This window comes from Mercenaria mercenaria, unplaced genomic scaffold (assembly GCF_021730395.1).
Source record: "Mercenaria mercenaria strain notata unplaced genomic scaffold, MADL_Memer_1 contig_4560, whole genome shotgun sequence".
In the NCBI taxonomy this organism is placed as follows: Eukaryota; Metazoa; Mollusca; class Bivalvia; order Venerida; family Veneridae; genus Mercenaria; species Mercenaria mercenaria.
Window position 1 is genome coordinate 1 of NW_026462799.1, and position 18,764 is coordinate 18,764.

Here is an 18,764-nt window from a genome sequence, read left to right on the forward strand (position 1 = left end):
AGTCATTACTTGTCAGCTACCTTAACATGTAGTAATTACAACCACTATCTTAAAACATTGTAATTATATTTGACGACAATGAATTTTTGTGTTACCAATTTAACTTGTTTTGTTATTTCTCATTGTTGGAGATAAACATTTTACATTTTGATATATAAATGTTGTGTAAACCAATGTATCACCAATGAGAACAATAAATAAACAACTTTGGCTAAAAGATCAAAACTTAATAACGTGTCTTAATGTCGTTAATTTTCTTCAAAGGAATGTATGCATTCTTCTATATAATCTTCATGCATTACTAAACTTTCTGTCAGGGCCTCACTACAACTTACAAAACAAGAGCTGTCTGATGACAGCGCGCTCGACTATTCGAAGAATTGATTGAAGAATGGGGTCAAAATATTTCCACGGATATTCAGACAAAAGAAATAAATAGATTAGACGAACAATGTTCCTGTATTACTTTGATTTCAATAAGTCTTGCACTAAATGGCAATATATGAGCCAATTTCAAAGTCCAAAAAGGGCCATAATTCAGTCAAAATAGTTATGTACTCTTGCCTACAGATGGAAATCATAATGATAAACAAGTGTTCAAAGTTTAAAAGCCATATGTCAAATAGTTTTGACAAAACATGGACTTGTATGAAAACAGAACCAATTTCAAAGTCCAAAAAGGACCATAATTCTGCCAAAATAGGTGACAGAGTTATGTTCTCTTTCCTACAGATAAAAACTATTATACTTAACAAGTGATAAAAGTTTCAAAGCCATATGTCAAACACTACAAAAATATGCACTGGTACGAAAAACTTAACCAAGATTTCTAAGTCAAAAGGGGCCATAATTCAGCCAAAATCCTTGATGGAGTTATGTACTCTTGCCTATAACTGGACATGGTGATGGTAAACGGGTGTTGAAAGTTTCAAAGCTTTATCTCAAAAGACTTTGTCAAAATATGAACTGGTACGAAATATTAACCCAGATTTCTAAGTCAAAAAGGGCCATAATTCAGCCAAAATCCTTGATGGAGTTATGTGCTCTTGCCTATAACTGGACATGGTGATGGTAAACAAGTGTTGAAAGTTTCAAAGCTTTATCTCAAAAGACTTTGTCTAAATATGGACTGGTACGAAAAACTTAACCAAGATTTCTAAGTCGAAAGGGGCCATAATTCAGCCAAAATCCCTGATGGAGTTATCTTCTCTTGCCTATAACTGGCCATGGTGATGGTAAACAAGTGTTGAAAGTTTCAAAGCTTTATCTTAAAAGACTTTGTCAAAATATGAACTGGTACGAAAAACTTAACATTGATTTCTAAGTCAAAAGGGGCCATAATTCAGCCAAAATCCTTGATGGAGTTATGTGCTCTTGCCTATAACTGGCCATGATGATGGTAAACAAGTGTTGAAAGTTTCAAAGCTTTATCTCAAAAGACTTTGTCAAAATGTGGACTGGTACGAAAAACTTAACAAAGGTGTGACGCCGACGCCGACGCCGTGGTGAGTAGGATAGCTCTACTTATTCTTCGAATAGTCGAGCTAATAACTGTCAGTGTAAGTCATGAGAAAAGCGTGCGTATTGTATATTGAATACAAAGGGATTTAAACAAATGTAGGTCATATTTTGTCTGCCTGATAAGTTGTTTGAAAAAGGACCTATCTGATTTTTCTTTCACTTTTGATCAATGTTTAATGTTGGCTTCAGTTTTTTGATAAATTCAGAGTTGTCCCCTTTGATTTATTTGGGTAGGTACCATCTCTAAACATCGTTACCAATATTTTACCTGACCATTACATGTTCTGCCGTACTGTCACGTACTGAAAATATTCTGAAAAAGTTGTCCCCCTTTGAAAATGAATGCCATTTGTAAAGAAATAAAAATAAACAATCGTTGAAAACTGTGTTCCACCTAGTTGTGTGAAATTTCAACACTCGCACGCTATTATAAATGCACCCAAACAAACATGTGTAACAGTTCCTTGAAAATGGTGAGTTTTTAAAAGCGCTTGACTGTCTGGAAGTGGGGCCTGTTTAAATAGTTCTTTTTTCGGAATTCAATGCTTATATCAGTATAATGACACTTGTTTTGTAGAGTAATATAAGACATATACACTTTATCATTACAAAAACAACAAAACAAGTGTCAGTATACTAATATAAACATTGAATTCCGAAAAAAGGACTGCCTAAATGGGACCCACTCCCGGGCAGTCAAACACCTTCAAAAACTCACCATTTTCAAAGAATTGTTACACATGTTAGTTTTGATTCATTTGCAATCGCATGCGAGTGTTGAAATTTCACATAATTAAGTGGAACACAGTTTTCAGCAATTGTTTATTTTTATTTCTTTACAAATGGCATTCATTTTCAAAGGGGGACAACTTTTTCAGAATATTTTCAGTACGGGACAGTACGGCAGAACATGTTATGGTTAAGTAAAATATTGGTAACGATGTTATTCGTTTATAAAATATTTCTGTGTTTTGGTGATATACTCCTAAACCTTAAGTTTGTTTTTGTTCCTTTTCGTTTTATTTTTGTTCTGATGCTTTATATACAAGCCATTGATTTTGTAAGTCTGCTTACTGCTCTTGTGTTTGCTGTATGTAGGTTTTGTCTTCCAGTATTTGCTTTAGCTAAATGTCGAGTCTATTTAACACGTGCTCTCATTTGCATTTAGATGTTATATCTTGCTTTAGTTCATGTTGTGTCTAATTTATGTTTATTATGATTATATACCTTGATAGAGTCAATCTAACATGTAACTGTGTACTATTTGCCTTGAATGCGAAGTACTTTTATGCTTAGCAACCCTGCTTGTTGACAAATCTAAGGATAAAGCTTATGTGAGAGTGTTTATATGTTTAATTCTTAAACTTATATGCTTGTAACCATAATATATCAATCTGTAATTCTTATTTGCCCTTCAATTAATGATTATTAAATTACTTTATGAAAAAGATGCTAATCATGTCATTTCAAACCTGATTTGAGTGATATTCTGATTTTTGAAGATATTTTTTAACTACGGCACCTTTGCCCCATATTCCTGGTCACCTTGTAATTAATTCTTCTTTTAAGCAGTTTAAACCAAAGTTGGTAGGATTAGCGTGTGTCTCAAAGATTTTATGTTGTAAATTATCCTTTCTTTATATTTGTAGCCTACCAACACGTTTTATATAGTCGGTTAAAAAAGATCACCAGAGCTTATGTTCCTTGTAATCGTCTTGCCGACTCAAAATCAATCTTATCTTTATGAACATTAAATTTAAACCGAGAGGCGTAAAGCCTTTTTCAATTGAAAATTCAGGGAAAACAAAATATTTAAAAAGACCATAGAACCCACAGATTTATGAGAATCTACATATCACACAACTGGTCTTGGAACAGTATGAACAGTATGTACTGCCTGAAACCAATAAATCATAGAACGTTTTAGAAGTAAAACTTTCATAGTCCATTGGATTTATATGAACTTGTCACATGAAAGAAGGTTTCTTTCATGAGATGTATGGAACACATGTCCCAGCCTGATATCTTTTAATGTAGATCTACATTCAATATTTTGTAACGTAGAAGAGATTAATTAAATCTGACCTTTATGTCTTTCAGTGTTGTTATATTTTCTAGTCCTTTGGAATCATGGAGTCCACTCGATGTTCGTAGGTAATAGAGTTCCACTTAAGCCGGTGCTAGGGGGCGTGTCGGGTGTTGCACTTTCCACTACCTCTCATGAACAGACTCAATCAAACCGAGTCTGTTAGTATTTTGCTTGGTTGCATTATATTCTTCCAAAGGATCTTCTTACAGATTTTATTATTTATTTTATTTTGAAACATTCCACGGTTTTATTTTATTTTTGAAACATTCCGTGGTATAACGTACATTTCGGTTTTCGTATAACGGTGCTCATAAAAATATAATGCTCATAATTTTCACAACCGGTCAAAAATCAGAAAGAGTGTCAAAGAACGAATATGTTGAATTCTTATGTAGTTATTTGTTGACATGTTGAATGTTTATGGAAAATTGTCGCACATAGCATCCCCCATCAGAAGAATAACTGTCATCAAAAATCACTTCTGTTCTGGAACAAAGACAGTGCTCAAAATGTCAGAGAGTGAGCAAGCAAAAGATTACACAGCAGGGATCATTGGTATGCTGTATAGTGAACTTAATACGTAGGGTTGATCTTTGTGGCAATTATCATATCTCAGTTTAAGACATAATATATTCCGAACAGTGATTTGTCATAGAATTAAATCATTGTTTGGAGTTAAAATGGAAAGGAATTTTGTCAAAAAGGCACAAGATAATAAATCGATCGAATCTAATGGTACAAACAATGATAGCTAAAAAATTTCAGCTCAGAGATGTTTATGTGCTGTTATGGATCACTGAGCTGAAATGAATCCCGTACTGAAACCTAACCAGGAATCGTGCCAGAAGTCTGTCACGCTATAATTTCATCAAATGGAATGCAGTGGACTCATCTTTTACTTTAAAATATTTCTAATCCATTTTTCTTTTGATCTGGCATAAAACAATCCATGCAACATAATTTGAACACAAGTTATACACACAAGTTTCAAATTGGTACCCCTGTCAGCAATATTTTGTCCGCCATTGCAGTTGTCACCTGATCAGGGCACTCTTCATTTTGAAAACCAATAGGCGGTATAGAATCGTTATTTATTGACCTTTTCTGAGAACTTAAACCTTTTAAGGTATGTTTTTTTATGAATTTTATCAAAAATGGTTATGTTAGTGATCAAATTAAATTCATAAATATGTAAATTTTGATCTTGATTTTCAAAAAAAACCACGTGCTCTGAACTGTTGCATGACGTCATCAGTTTTTCACGAGAGACTGCGAGATGTTGCATGGTTTGATACTGGTTAGTTAACCTAATGTGGTTTCGCCATAACTTAATGGATGCGACCATCAGAAAATGCGTCAGTTAAGTTATGGTAGCCAGAACTAAAACAATGATTATATCCAAGAAAAGATCGCTGTTTTAGATATATTATTTCTGTTCAAACATGTTAAGGATTATTATGACATCTAGTCCAAATAACAGGACGTTTCGGGACAGCGTGATAACTTTTGACTGTTGCAGGCTTTCAAGTAGTCCTACTTTTTTCTACTTTTCCTACTTTTTAGGTTTGTTCCTACTTTTTTTGAAAAAACTCCTACTAATCCTACTTTTTAGCTCAGGTGAGTTTTTCTGATCACTCCATGTCTGGTCAGTTGTCTGTCGTCTGTCTGTCTGTCGTCTGTCAACATTTAGTTTGTGTATGCGATAGAGGCTGTATTTTTCAACTGATCTTCATGAAATTTGGTCAGAATAATTACCTTGATGAAATCTAGGCCGAGTTTGAAAATGGGTCATCTGGAGCCAAAAGATAGGTCACTAGGTCAAATCAAAGAAAAACCTTGTGTATGCGATAGAGGCTGTAATTTTCAATTAATCTTCATGAATTTTGGTCAGAATGATAACCTTGATGAAATCTAGGCCAAATTCGAAAATTGGTCATCTGGGGTCAAAAACTAGATCACTAGGTCAAATCAAAGAAAAACCTTGTGTATGCGATAGAGGCTGTATTTTCAACTAATCTTCATGAAATTTGGTCAGAATGATTACCATGATGAAATCTAGGCCAAGTTTGAAAAGGGGTCATCTGGGATCAAAAACTAGGTCACTAAGTCAAATCAAAGAAAAACCTTGGGTATGCGATAGAGGCTGTATTTTTCAATTAATCTTCATGAATTTTGGTCAGAATGATTGCCTTGATGAAATCTAGGCCAAGTTCGAATACGGGTCATCTGGGGTCAAAAAGTAGGTCACTAGGTCAAATCAAAGGAAAAGCTTGTATATGTGATAGAGGCTGTATTTTTCAATAGATCTTCCTGAAATTAAGTCAAAATGATAACCTTAATAAAATCTAGGCCGAGATTGAAAATGGGTCATCTGGGATCAAAAAGTAGGTCACTAGGTCAAATAAAAAAAACCCCTGTGTATGCGATAGAGGCTGTATTTTTCAATTGATCTTAATGAAATTTGGTCAGGATGATTGCCTTGATAAAGTCTATTTTGAGTTTGATTATGGGTCATCTAGGGTCAAAAAGTAGGTCACTAGGTCAAATCAAAGAAAACCCTTCTGTATGCGATAGAGGCTGTATTTTTCAATTAATCTTCATGAAATTTGGTCAGAATGATTGCCTTGATGAAATCTAGGTCAAGTTTGAATATGGGTCAAAAAGTAGGTCACTAGGTTAAATCAAAGAAAAACCTTATGTATGCGATAGAGGCTGTATTTTTCAACTGATCTTCATGAAATTTTGTCAGAATGAAAGCCTTGATGAAATCTAGGTCAAGTTCGAATATTGGTCATCTGGGTTTGAAAACTAGGTCGCTAGGTCAAATCAAAGAAAAACCTTGTATATGCAATAGGGGGTGCATTTTACACTGGATTTTCATAAAGTTTGGTCAGAATGGTTGCCTTGATGAAATCTAGGTCAAGTTCGAATATAGGTAGTCTGGGATCAAAAACTAGGTCACTAGGTCAAATCAAAGAAAAACCTTGTTTATGCGATAGAGGCTGTATTTTTCAATTGATCTTCATGAAATTTGGTCAGAATGATAGCCTTGATGAAATCTAGATCAAGTTCGAATATGGGTCATCTGGGGTCAAAAACTAGGTCACTAGGTCAAATCAAAGAAAATACTTATTTATACTCAAAATTTTTTGCTCCAATTTTAATGATAATTGGTCAGAATATTTTTTTCCATGAAATTACCAGGTCAAACATGTTTACACTGTTATGGTGTGTTTCTCAGGTGAGCGACCTAGGGCCATCTTGGCCCTCTTGTTTATTTAAAGAAGAAGAAATATGTTAACAAATATTGTAAGTCTATTTATATAATTAATTTTGTTACATAATATAAGGACTGGTAGTGTACTTGTGATGCTCTAGAGATCTTTGACATGCTGCTGGTGACAGTTTGTTATGTGAGTTGAAGACTGACCTTTATTTTGAAGCGTAAGAGGTTGCAGGTAGCTATGTACAATGGGGACCTCAAAGGATAGGGCTGTCATCGATGGAAACGATATCGATGTATCAACGATATATTTTTGTCGATCAATTATCGATTCCAATTTTCAAAAATCGATATTTTACAGAGAGAAAAAGCTATCCAGATAAACACTCAGACCCTCATTAAGTTCACAAAATTGTACATTTAGATAAGTATGCAATAAAACTAAAAATAGCATTTACAGGACGGTATATAGTATGCATATGAACTAAAAGGTTGTTAATCTAACTTAATAATCGATATATCGATGTATCGTCGATATTGGTCTTCTGATATATCGGTATTGCCGATATGCCTAAGACCCAATCAATGACAGCCCTATCAAAGGATCATAAAAATAGACAGACCTTATATGTCATGATTTATGTCCTGCTACGTAATTGTGAGTAAATGTACAAGATTCAGGCCCAGATCCAGGGCTAGACAGAGGGTGCCCATGCCCCCCAAGTTTGCTGAGAAGTGACCTATACTCATCAAAGTTGCACGCAACTGAGGAAAGTTTCCCTCCCAGTACCTCAAAATTAAGACCAAAAAATGTACCAGAGCCCACCATTTCATACTTGTATTTCAAAATTTTCCCTGGGGAGAACCCTCTTAAACCCCGCCTCCCACCCCTAAAATGACTGGGATACCTCCTCCCATACCTCAAAATTTAGACCAAAAATTGCACCAGAGCCCACCATTTCATACCTATATTTCAAAGTTTTCAAAGAGCCCCTTGACCCCCCTAAAATAACTGGGATACTTCCTCTCAAACTTAAAAATTTAGACCAAAAAATGTACCAGAGCCCAACATTACATACATGTGTTTCAAAATTTTCGAGGGGGAGAAGCCCCTGACCCCCCTTAAATGTCTGGGATGCCTCCTCCCATACATCAAAATTTAGACCAAAAAATGCACCAGAGCCCACCGTTTCATACCTTTATTTCAAAATTGTCCAACAGTCCCCTGATCTCCATCCCTCAAATGAGGGGAATACCTCTTCAGTACCTCAAAACCTTTAGGCGCCATGCACCTTGCCTGTGTCGCTTCTGTTCTAAAACTTAATGCCTAACCAATCAAATATTTCTGAGTCCGGGCCTGAGTTTGTTCTCATAAGTTCCTACTTTTTATTATCAGATTCCTACTTTTCTCCTACTTTTTTTGTCAGAGGCTCCTACTTTTCTCCTAGTTTTTCATCAAAGGTCACTTGAAAGCCTGCTGTTGCTCTCCTGTCACATCCAAACTTATTCTGCATATTTCTGTTAGAAAATCCCCATTGAAATCTGTTGGGAACGTTTTCTGGTATATGTACATTTTGTACATGTGTATTTGTAATGATAACATCTCTGATAATGAATTATTTTTGCCCTTAAAGCATAAAATTGCCTCGCTGATATTTTTTGAATGTGTATTTTGTGTTTTGTTTCTGCAATTTAGCAGTCTGCTGTGTGGCGTGTATAGAATCCGGTGTCGGGGTAGATATCTCCTTGTTACTGATCACATCATATTTCCAAAGATTTAAGTCTGTTATTTAAAATTATGAGTCAAATTCAACAAATTTGAAGTTTCTACATGAATAATAATGTTTAATTTATTGGAGCAAGTATATCTGACCAGTAAGATCTTTTCCCCAAGTCTTGGGACACAAAAAAATAGTTATTTTTTTTACAGTTCCAAGACTTACCAGTAATTTCAAAAAAATATTTTTAAAAAAATGACTCAAGTTTTAGGAACATCGATTTTACCTGGAGTAATTAGAAAGGCAGTAAAAACACACAAAAAAACAACACACAAGCTGTTGTCACATATATCCCTAGTGATCATATTAGTGCTTGTAAAACTACCGAGTCAACTTAATTATTTAGCTCACCTGAGAACGAAGTGCTCAAAGGTGAGCTTTTGTGATCGCCCCGTGTCCGTCGTTGGCTTCGGCGGCGGCGTCAGCAACAATTTGATTGTTAACACTCTAGAGGTCACAATTTTGGCCCAATCTTAATGAAACTTGGTCAGAATGTTACTCTCAATAAAATCTTGGACGAGTTTGATATTGGGTCATCTGGGGTAAAAAACTAGGTCACCAGGTTGAATCAAAGGAAAAGCTTGTTAACACTCTAGAGGTCACAATTTTGGCCCAATCTTAATGAAACTTGGTCAGAATGTTACCCTCAATAAAATCTTGGACGAGTTTGATATTGGGTCATGTGGGGTCAAAAAAGTCACCAGGTCAAATCAAAGGAAAAGCTTGTTAACACTGTAGAGGCCACATTTATGACTGTATCTTCATGAAACTTGGTCAGATTGTTAATCTTGATGATCTTAAGGTCCAGTTTGAATCTGGGTCATGTAGGGTCAAAAACTAGGTCACTAGGTCACCAGGTCAAATCAAAAGAAAAGCTTGTTAACACTCCAGAGGCCACATTTATGACCATATCTTCATGAAACTTTGTCAGAATGTTAATCATTATGATTTCCATCTGTAGGCAAGAGTACATAACTATTTTGACTGAATTATGGCCCTTTTTGGACTTTGAAATTGCCTCATATATTGCCGTTTAGTGCAAGACTTATCGAAATCATAGTAATACAGGAACATTGTTTGTCTAATCTATTTATTTCTTTTGTCTGAATATCCGTGGAAATATTTTGACCCCATTCTTCAATCAATTCTTCGAATAGTTGAGCGCGCTGTCATCAGACAGCTCTTGTTGGGTCACTTTATCAGAATCAAAGATCAAGGCCACAGGGACCTGAACATGGAAAACTGTTTCTGATCAATAACTTAAGAGCCACTTGACCCAGTATGTTGAAACTTCATAGGATGATTGGACATGCAGAGTAGTTGACCCCTATTGATATTTGAGTCACTTGATCAAAGGTCAAGTTCACAGGGACCAGAACATGGAAAACGTTTCTGATCAATAGCTGGAGAACCATTCGACCTAGAACCTTGCAACTTCATAGGATGCTAGGGCTTAAGGAGTAGATGACCTCTAATGATTTTGGGGTCACTATCAAAGATAAAGGTCACAGGGGCCTGAACATGGAAAACTGTTTCCTATCAATCACTTGAGAACCACTTGACCGGGAATGTTGAAACTTTGTGGGATGATTGGATATGCCTCCAGATGATCCTGTTGCATTTCAGTCTCTTAACCAACCAACAATGTCTCTTTGACTTTTGATCCTGTCCCCTATTGACTTCTTGCCTATTGCTTCTATGCTTTGGGGGAGACATGTGCTTTTCTACAAAAGCATCTTCTAGTTTTCTTTAACTGTTAGATCTGCTAATAAGAAACAGTGTTTTACTTGAACGGTATTTTGCAGCATCCTCATATATTATATTATCATTCTAAATGTCACAAAGTCGGTGCAACGTTAAACCCAACAAAAAAAAAAAAAAAAAAAAAATGTCACAAAATATTTTAAAAACTAAAAGTTCCTGTTAATCATTCTGGGAGTTGTTTAGAATGATGTATAATACAAATGGTATTGTATATTTGACCTTTAGCCTGCTGCCGGCAAGTGATTCTGCCTTTGCAACCAGTGCAGACCAAGATCAGCCTGCACATTCGTGCATGTTGATCATGGTCTGCACTGTTCGCTATTTAGTCAGTAAATTTTCGGTGAACACCCCTTTGAATAGTAAATGGTATTGCCAAAATTGAATGGTAGACCAGTCCATTTTAGAAATTTAGCAAGGTAAAGGTCAAAGAGACATCGGGAAAAACCCTTGTTATGAAAAGGTGGATCAGACAGTAATGTCATGTGGAGGTGAAGTGGTTGATGTCCATTAAAATTCCTTTCACATTTTATTACAATTTTTATCGGTTGGTTCAGTTACAAATGTTACCATTGTTAGATGATACCAGTTGTTTTTAGGTTTATACTTCCATGGTCAAAGTTCTAATTCATAACCTGTACATCAGTGACATCTATTCTGATTTCATTAGTCTAATTTCAGTGATTGGAGATGAAATCTTAAAAGGTCAAGTTGCAGACACTAACACACATTTCATGACCAGACATTTGTTCTCATGGGGTGTTAAAGTGAAAAAGGTTTGTTTATATATTTATTCTCTTTGAAAACATTTGACCGGTCAATAAAATCATCATATACAGGGTTAGAAATTAATTTAATTTTGCACTAATAAATTGCCAGAGGCTATATTTTTAATTCACAAAATGAAATATTTAAATGTCTTTCCTGTACTAATAGTAGGTATTAATGTAAACTTGAAACATTCTTGTCCAGTTGTTTCAGCATTGTTATTTTGGCACAGTAAATAGTATCCCTCATACCCCGTTTTGATGCACTTCCCCAATATCTCCCCTTCTCCCCATTCCCGGACACTTCCCTTCTCCCCTGACATATAGATATTTTTTATGCACCCATTTGAGAAAATGGGAGCAGGTGGATGGGTAGGCAGGTGGAAAAAATCAGTATTTGCTTAATAAGTATTTTATATCAGAACTGATCTAAACATATACAGAGTGTGTATCTCTCTAAAATCTATGCCAAGTTTTATGACCAGCTGTAAAATCTAGGTCAAGTTAGTTCGGATCAGTGTCTCCAGAGTTACATCGCTTGAATTACTCATAATAGCAAAAATTGACAGTGTTCGCTCTCTGACTTGAGTACTTTTTATCCAATATTCACTCAGCTTGGTCACAATGTTTATGGGCATAATATCTCTGACAAGTTCAACACCCAACTAGATAGTCCCAGTCAGTCTTGAGTTATGGCTCCCGAATTACTAAAATTGTAAACGTTGACAGTGTCCGATAAATTAACTTAGGCACTTCTTACCCAATGTTCCGCAGATTTAGTCAGAACGTTTATTTGCATATTAACTTTGCCAAGATAGATAACAAGCGGGATAGTCCTAGTCCCTTTGGAATTATAGCCCTTATATTTGTCGAAATTCAGAAAATTAACAGCTAGTCTGCTCAATGAGTACAGTATTATAAAAGTCAAAATTAATTTGCAGTAAATAGCATATTTTGTGACACTTGGCACTCTTGCTATACTTTCTTTTCATGTTCCTCCTTTTTATGCACCCGAAGGGAGGCATATAGTTTTTGAACTGTCTGTCGGTCTGTCCGCAATTTTCGTGTCCGGTCCATATCTTTGTCATCAATGGATGGATTTTCAAATAACTTGGCATGAATGTGAACCACAGTAAGAGGACGTGTCACGCGCAAGACCCAGGTCCGTAGCTCAAAGGTCAAGGTCACACTTAGACGTTAAAGGTCATTTTTCATGATAATGCATTCGTGTCCGGTCCATATCTTTGTCATCCATGGATGGATTTTCAAATAACTTGGCATGAATGTGAACCACAGTAATACGACGTGTCGCGCGCAAGACCAAGGTCCGTAGCTCAAAGGTCAAGGTCACACTTAGACGTTAAAGGTCATTTTTCATGATAGTGCATTCGTGTCCGGTCCTTATCTTTGTTATCCATGGATGGATTTTCAAATAACTTGGCATGAATGTGTACCACAGTAAGATGACGTGTCGCGCGCAAGACCCAGGTCCGTAGCTCAAAGGTCAAGGTCACACTTAGACGTTAAAGGTCATATTTCATGATAGTGCATTGATGGGCATGTCCGGTCCATATCTTTGTCATTCATGCATGGATTTTAAAATTATTGGGCATGAATGTGTACCACAGTAAGACGACGTGTCGCGCGCAAGACCCAGGTCCGTAGGTCAAAGTTCCTAAACTCTAACATCGGCCATAACTATTCATTCAAAGTGCCATCGGGGGCATGTGTCATCCTATGGAGACAGCTCTTGTTTTTCAGTTGTTTAAAAATCTCTACATTGTTTCTTAATACACCTACACCAAGGTTTTTCTTATTCCTCTTTAATATTTTTTACACAAAAAATGTAATTTTTTCTGTTCCAGTCACTATTCTCTGTTATTTTTACAACATTTTCAAATAATGGAACAGGCCGTCCTTCCGACAGCTCTTGTTTGCAATGAATTTTTGAAAACTTTCAACATGTCCTATAAAGTAACTGCAATTAAATACATCTGGAATATTATGTATATTTGTATTAAATAAATAATCTAAAATACAGAACTAGCAGTGAGCTTGTGATATTTACTTTTTCTTTACATATACTATGATGCGAGTCAGAAAAGTCCATATATATGCTAAAAAACACTAGTAAAAGAGCAAAATGGAGGAAAATAAATGCTGCTGTAGAGTCATGTTGTGATAATTGCTGAATTATTCATAGAAATGCACATTTAGGCTCTAATACTCTATGTTTTAAGTAATATGTATGTTTTGGCAACTTAGTGCAAAGATAAAAATTTATTATTAACATTTTGTATTATTGTTATGACAGTAAATTTTCTGCCATTCATTTACAATATTCATGTAAATTCTGCAGAAATTGTAAGAAATGTCAGGATTGTCTTCAGTACTTTGTTTATGTTGAACAAGCATTAGCATTTATTATTGTATTACACATATACTGTTAAATCAGTTAAGTTTGTGGCTTTGGCCAAAACAGCAGTTTTATAGGGACATAAATTTTGTGGGGACACTAAATTTGTGGATTCTTCATTTTGTTGATTAAAAAGAGTAGGAGTAATATCCTTCCAGAGGAATTTATTTCCATGGAAGACTGAAACCACAAAATCCATGAAACTTAGTCCCTCACAAATAGTAATGATTTTGTAAGATGTGATATTCATACTCTGCCAACAAATTGTGTGCTATGTTTGTCAGTGGTCATTTGAAATATCACAATGACTTATTACTCCCGCACGATAATTTAAACAACAGCATGTTTATATTATTGTTTGATTGATATGATTCTCATGCATCGTTTAACTCAAAAAGGTAAAATGTCAGTGATAGAAGTTAAGTGCATACTGTAATGTTATGCAAAAATATTTTCTGTGTTGAAACGTTTCAATGAAGAGATATCATAATTATCAAACATGTTATTGTTTTAATTATCGTGCGGGAGTAGTACATTCCGATAATTTTACAGTCAGATTGTCAATATTTGTGGGGGACTGTATGAACATAAGATATTTTCATTCATTTTATCTTCAAAAGTTTAAATCCGCAAATTTGTATCTCCATAAAAAATCATGTTGGCCGAAACCACGCATTTTTTTGCCAATGAATTATATGATTTCACAGGATTAATTCACCAGTGTCCATTGAAGAATAATGAATAAAAAATAGTGAGAAATTCTTAAGATGATATACTTCTGTGAAGAAAGTCTATAAATCCCGTGCAAACAATGTAAGCAGTGTGTCATCATGAAGTTGCATTGCTAAAATAGGTGAATATGGCTAATTAAAATGACATCAAAAAGGAAACTTTATTTTTTGTACATACATGATCAAACTGTTTCACTTATGAACCCCAGAGTCTGTGACTTGAAAATGCCAAATTTGTTCTTGTTCCTTGAGGCTTGTATTTGCTTTGACTGTGATGAAACTTTACAAGAATGTACAGTCGACAACTAGTATGCTCGCTTAGCTCAATAGCTCGAGGGCAGATCTAAGGATTGCGGGGTCGTGAGTTCAATCCCTGGGGTGAGGTGTATGTCCTCTGTGATGATTTGATAAAAGACATTGTGTCCTTCAGGGCTGATTCATGTGGGGAAGTTAGCAGTTACTTTCGGAGAGCAGGTTTTTACTGGTACAGAAACCAGGTACACTGGTAAGGTTGACTGCCCACAATTACATAACTGAAAAACTCTTGAAAAATGGTGGTAAACACAAAACTACATTTGACAACTACTTATATTCCAGAGAAATTTTGTTAGTACATGTTTGCTATAAACAAAGTTCGGATAAACTGAGTATTCTCCACTCTTTTAGTCGAAGTCTGAAACTCAGACTTTAAGTGTTGATGAATACAGGCCAAGGTTCTTAAATCATGGTTATTCCCCTATTAAAAATACTGCACCTGGAGGTCATAGGTGAGATAGTTTGATTCATTGTCAATTCTGTCTATTGCAAAATTGTAAGTTTTCTTTGTTTCAGATATCTGTTGTCCCAGATGACATAGACACAATTGCCAAGGAAATTGTAGAGTTTTCATCCAAGTATACGTATGTGATAACGTCAGGGGGCATTGGACCAACCCATGATGATCTCACTTTTGAAAGTATGTCTAGCTATATCAAATGGTTATACTGTAAATGCAATAACTCAAATATACGCTAAATAGTAGATATGTATGATACTGTATGAGTGATTTATTTTGCCACATGGATTTGTCTGTAATTTTTGTGACTGGGAAATATTGGCTGAATGATGACTTACGGAAGTTAATGCTGAATGCAACCATGATATCCTAGCATTTATGCAGTAAATAGGTTCTCACACTTAGACTGAACTGCTGTAATGTACTACTAGTAATAGTGAGTACATTGCAAGTATGACGCAACTTTGTGCACTTACTCAGCAGAATGGATTGCTGGTCAATAGCCAAAAACTATTTGCCCAACGTCCAATGAACCGAAGAAGGGAGGGAAAATAGTTTTGACTGATTACTGACAATCCATTTAATTAATGTTTTATAATTTGACATCATGAATATATTTTTACCGATTTTTAGCCCAGCAAACTTTTGTTTGATATAGATTGATCATATAGCACAAACTATGGACTGACACTGAGGAATTATGCAAGAAAAGGAATTATTACATGATTCCTTATATAAATGCCTGGTCCATAGTTTGTGCTCTTGACCATACTATAGTTTGACAGAATTTTGCAGGGCTATTTAGTCAGAACTTTAGAAAAAGTCTTTGAACTTCATTTCTGATGTCATGTATGAATGGCTTGCAGTACCCTTCAGATCTCAGTAATTTATGACATAACAGTATTAGACCATTTTGCTAAGTATAAAAGTATGCAATTTCATGATTCAGTTTAGATATTTTATGCGTAGAACCAGCATAGGTGTCATAAACTATGGAACAGTTTGAAACCCTACACGGGATATAGAATTCTTTCATGTAAGGAGGACATCCATGTGTCTGTGGTTTAATGCAGGTGCCCACCTTTGCCTGCAATAATTTATGGAGGGTCATATGGAGTGAAAGTTGCTATATGATGTAAATTGTGTTTGTGTGACTTAACCTTTAGCCTGCTGGCAGCAAGTGATTCTGCTTTCATGACCAGTGCAGACCAAGATCTGTGCTGGCTGATCATGTTCTGCACTGTTCGCTATTCAGTCAGTAAATTTTCAATGTGCAATTACATATTCACGTTAACCCATTCACTATTCTTCTATTGTAACTGAAGCTCAACTTGCACACAGCTTTCTGTTAAAACTGGAGGATCCCGAAATAGCATATGGAGATTACATAAACTATGGAACAAGACTTCTCCATTAACAACTTACTGATCAAATTTGATGTGATATTTGGGGAAAATGTCACAAATATGGCAAATACATTGTGAGAAATCATTTAATTTCATGGGCCTGAAGTTTCATCATTTGGCTAAAATGACTATTTCCTTGACATACCAGTTTATGGATTTCAGGTGATTGTTGTGACTTGTGTACCTCCTATTTTTTTGTCTGCCTCCACCCCCTATTTTTAGAGTTATGGCCCCTGAAAAAGTAAAAATGCACATTTTCACCTTGTGACGCACCTAGCTTAAAAAGTATATGATATAAATGGATGAAAACTTGCATGAGTCTTTATCATGATATAAACTTGCACACCCTGAAATAGTAAAAATATGCACATTTTCACCTAATTGTGTGCCTAGCTTAAAAGTTTTTTTTATGTAAATTCATGAAACCTTGCTTGAGTCTTTATCATAATGTGACCTTGCACACTTGGCATTCTTCTTGAGAATCTTTGCACTTATTACAGAGTTATGGCCCTTGAAATAGCCAAAATAGTGGATTTTTTGTTGTGATGCTCATAGCTCAAAAAGTATATGGCCTAGAATAATGAATCCTTTTCATAAAATGTTTGTTGAGGCTATACCCCCTTAAAACTGCAAACATTTGAATTATTGCCCCTTATTTGTGACTATTGTACCAGTGTGTGTGTGGGGGGGGGGGGCACACCCTGTGTCCAACAGACACATTCTAGTTTAAATTTCATTTTGTAGGCACAATGAAATCCAACATGAATTACAATGACTTCACAGTATGTACATGTACGAATATTTAACACTTACCCTGCTAAATTTCTATAATGGACTGGTCCATCATTCAATTTGGGCAGTACCATTTATCATTTGAAGGAGTGTTCACTGAAAATTTACTGACTGAACAGCTAACAGTGCAGAACATGATCAGCCTGCACAGATGTGCAGGCTGATCTTGGTCTGCACTGGTTGCAAAGGCAAATAACTTTCCGCCAGCAGGCTAAAGGTAAAACAAATAGAGTTATTTTTCAGGTGTTGGAAAGGCTTTTGATGAACCAATAGAACCCAATCCACATCTTGTTGAACTGTGTAAGAAATATTTTGGAACAGATGACCTCAACTCTCCTAAGCTCAAAATGGCAAAAGTACATGTTTACTGTTTATTCTTCTTATGATACCAATTTAGTAATAGAACACTTAGCAGCCACTCTGGCTGAAGGTTTCAGGTTGCCTACTTATACTTACTTGCCTTTCTCCTCTGTGGATTTGAACCATACCAGTTGTAATGTGCGGAAGCTATTAATCTGGCTTGCTGATGGCTGATGAATCCAGGTGCAAGTCCATACCTGAAATAACACCTGCAGTAACACGTTAGGTCTTCCATCACCTTTAACCCTTATCATGCTGGACACGATTGTTCTGTCTTTACGACCAGTGCAGATCCTGATCAGTCTGCCCTGCTTTAATATATCATTTTGAAAAGATCGAAGATGCTAAGCTTGGCAAAACCTTTCTGGTTAGTTGGAAAGCTGTTGCTTATATAAATTAAATAGATATATGAGAATTAATGAATACCAGGAATTCATAAACAGTAAGACACTAATCACTAGAGGTCGCAACGTGATGAGAAAAATATTTTGTGAGTTTTCCAGGTTTTCAAGCAGTACAAAGGTGAGTATAAGGAAAAGTATAAGGCAGGGACTACATGATCAGTTCAGCCTGGATGCTCAAGCCATTGATACTAGAGGGATTGATGTTTCACTTTATTATGTGACATTGTTATGGATATGCCTCAAAATGCCTTATATGGAATAAAAAAGGAACAGAATAAATTTTTCTCAGTTAAATGTTTTTTTGCTACATCAGGTTCCAAAGTCAGCCAAGTTACTGTATGGGGAGGACAAGTCAACAGGAAAGAGGACCAGATACCCACTTGTCAATGTGAGAAATACATACCTGTTTCCAGGGGTGCCTTCAATACTAGAACATGCCTTTCCTTTGCTCAAAGTAAGTAGTATAGGTGCACTGTTGTAACTTAGGTACAATAACTAATGCATAAGTAGTTTCTGATATAGAAAGTGTCTGTCAGCTCGGCTAACAATGAATAGTTTCTGAACGAAAAAAAGAACACAAAAGGTAAGTCTTAACGAAGAAGTGCAAACTCTATCTTTTTCTGTGTGTCTCTATAATTATTATTCTTGATGCATAATAATGGATCTTCATTTCTTCTTTAAATTCAAATGCAGAGCTGCTGTTTTATTGTAGATAGACCATGGATCTTCTGCATTTCTTAA

General features: G+C 35.6%; 1 protein-coding gene across 1 annotated transcript; it reads left to right on the plus strand.

The window, feature by feature from the left end:
* Window positions 1-3,959: 3,959 nt before the first annotated feature.
* On the plus strand, window positions 3,960-18,477 carry LOC123544791 (FAD synthase-like; the record flags this gene model as incomplete). The annotated part of the gene is made up of 5 exons (XM_053535169.1): window positions 3,960-4,165; window positions 11,054-11,148; window positions 15,118-15,241; window positions 17,503-17,615; window positions 18,337-18,477. Coding segments are annotated over exons 1-5 (621 nt in total), but the record flags the coding sequence as incomplete, so codon positions are not given.
* Between the last annotated feature and the right edge of the window lie 287 nt (window positions 18,478-18,764).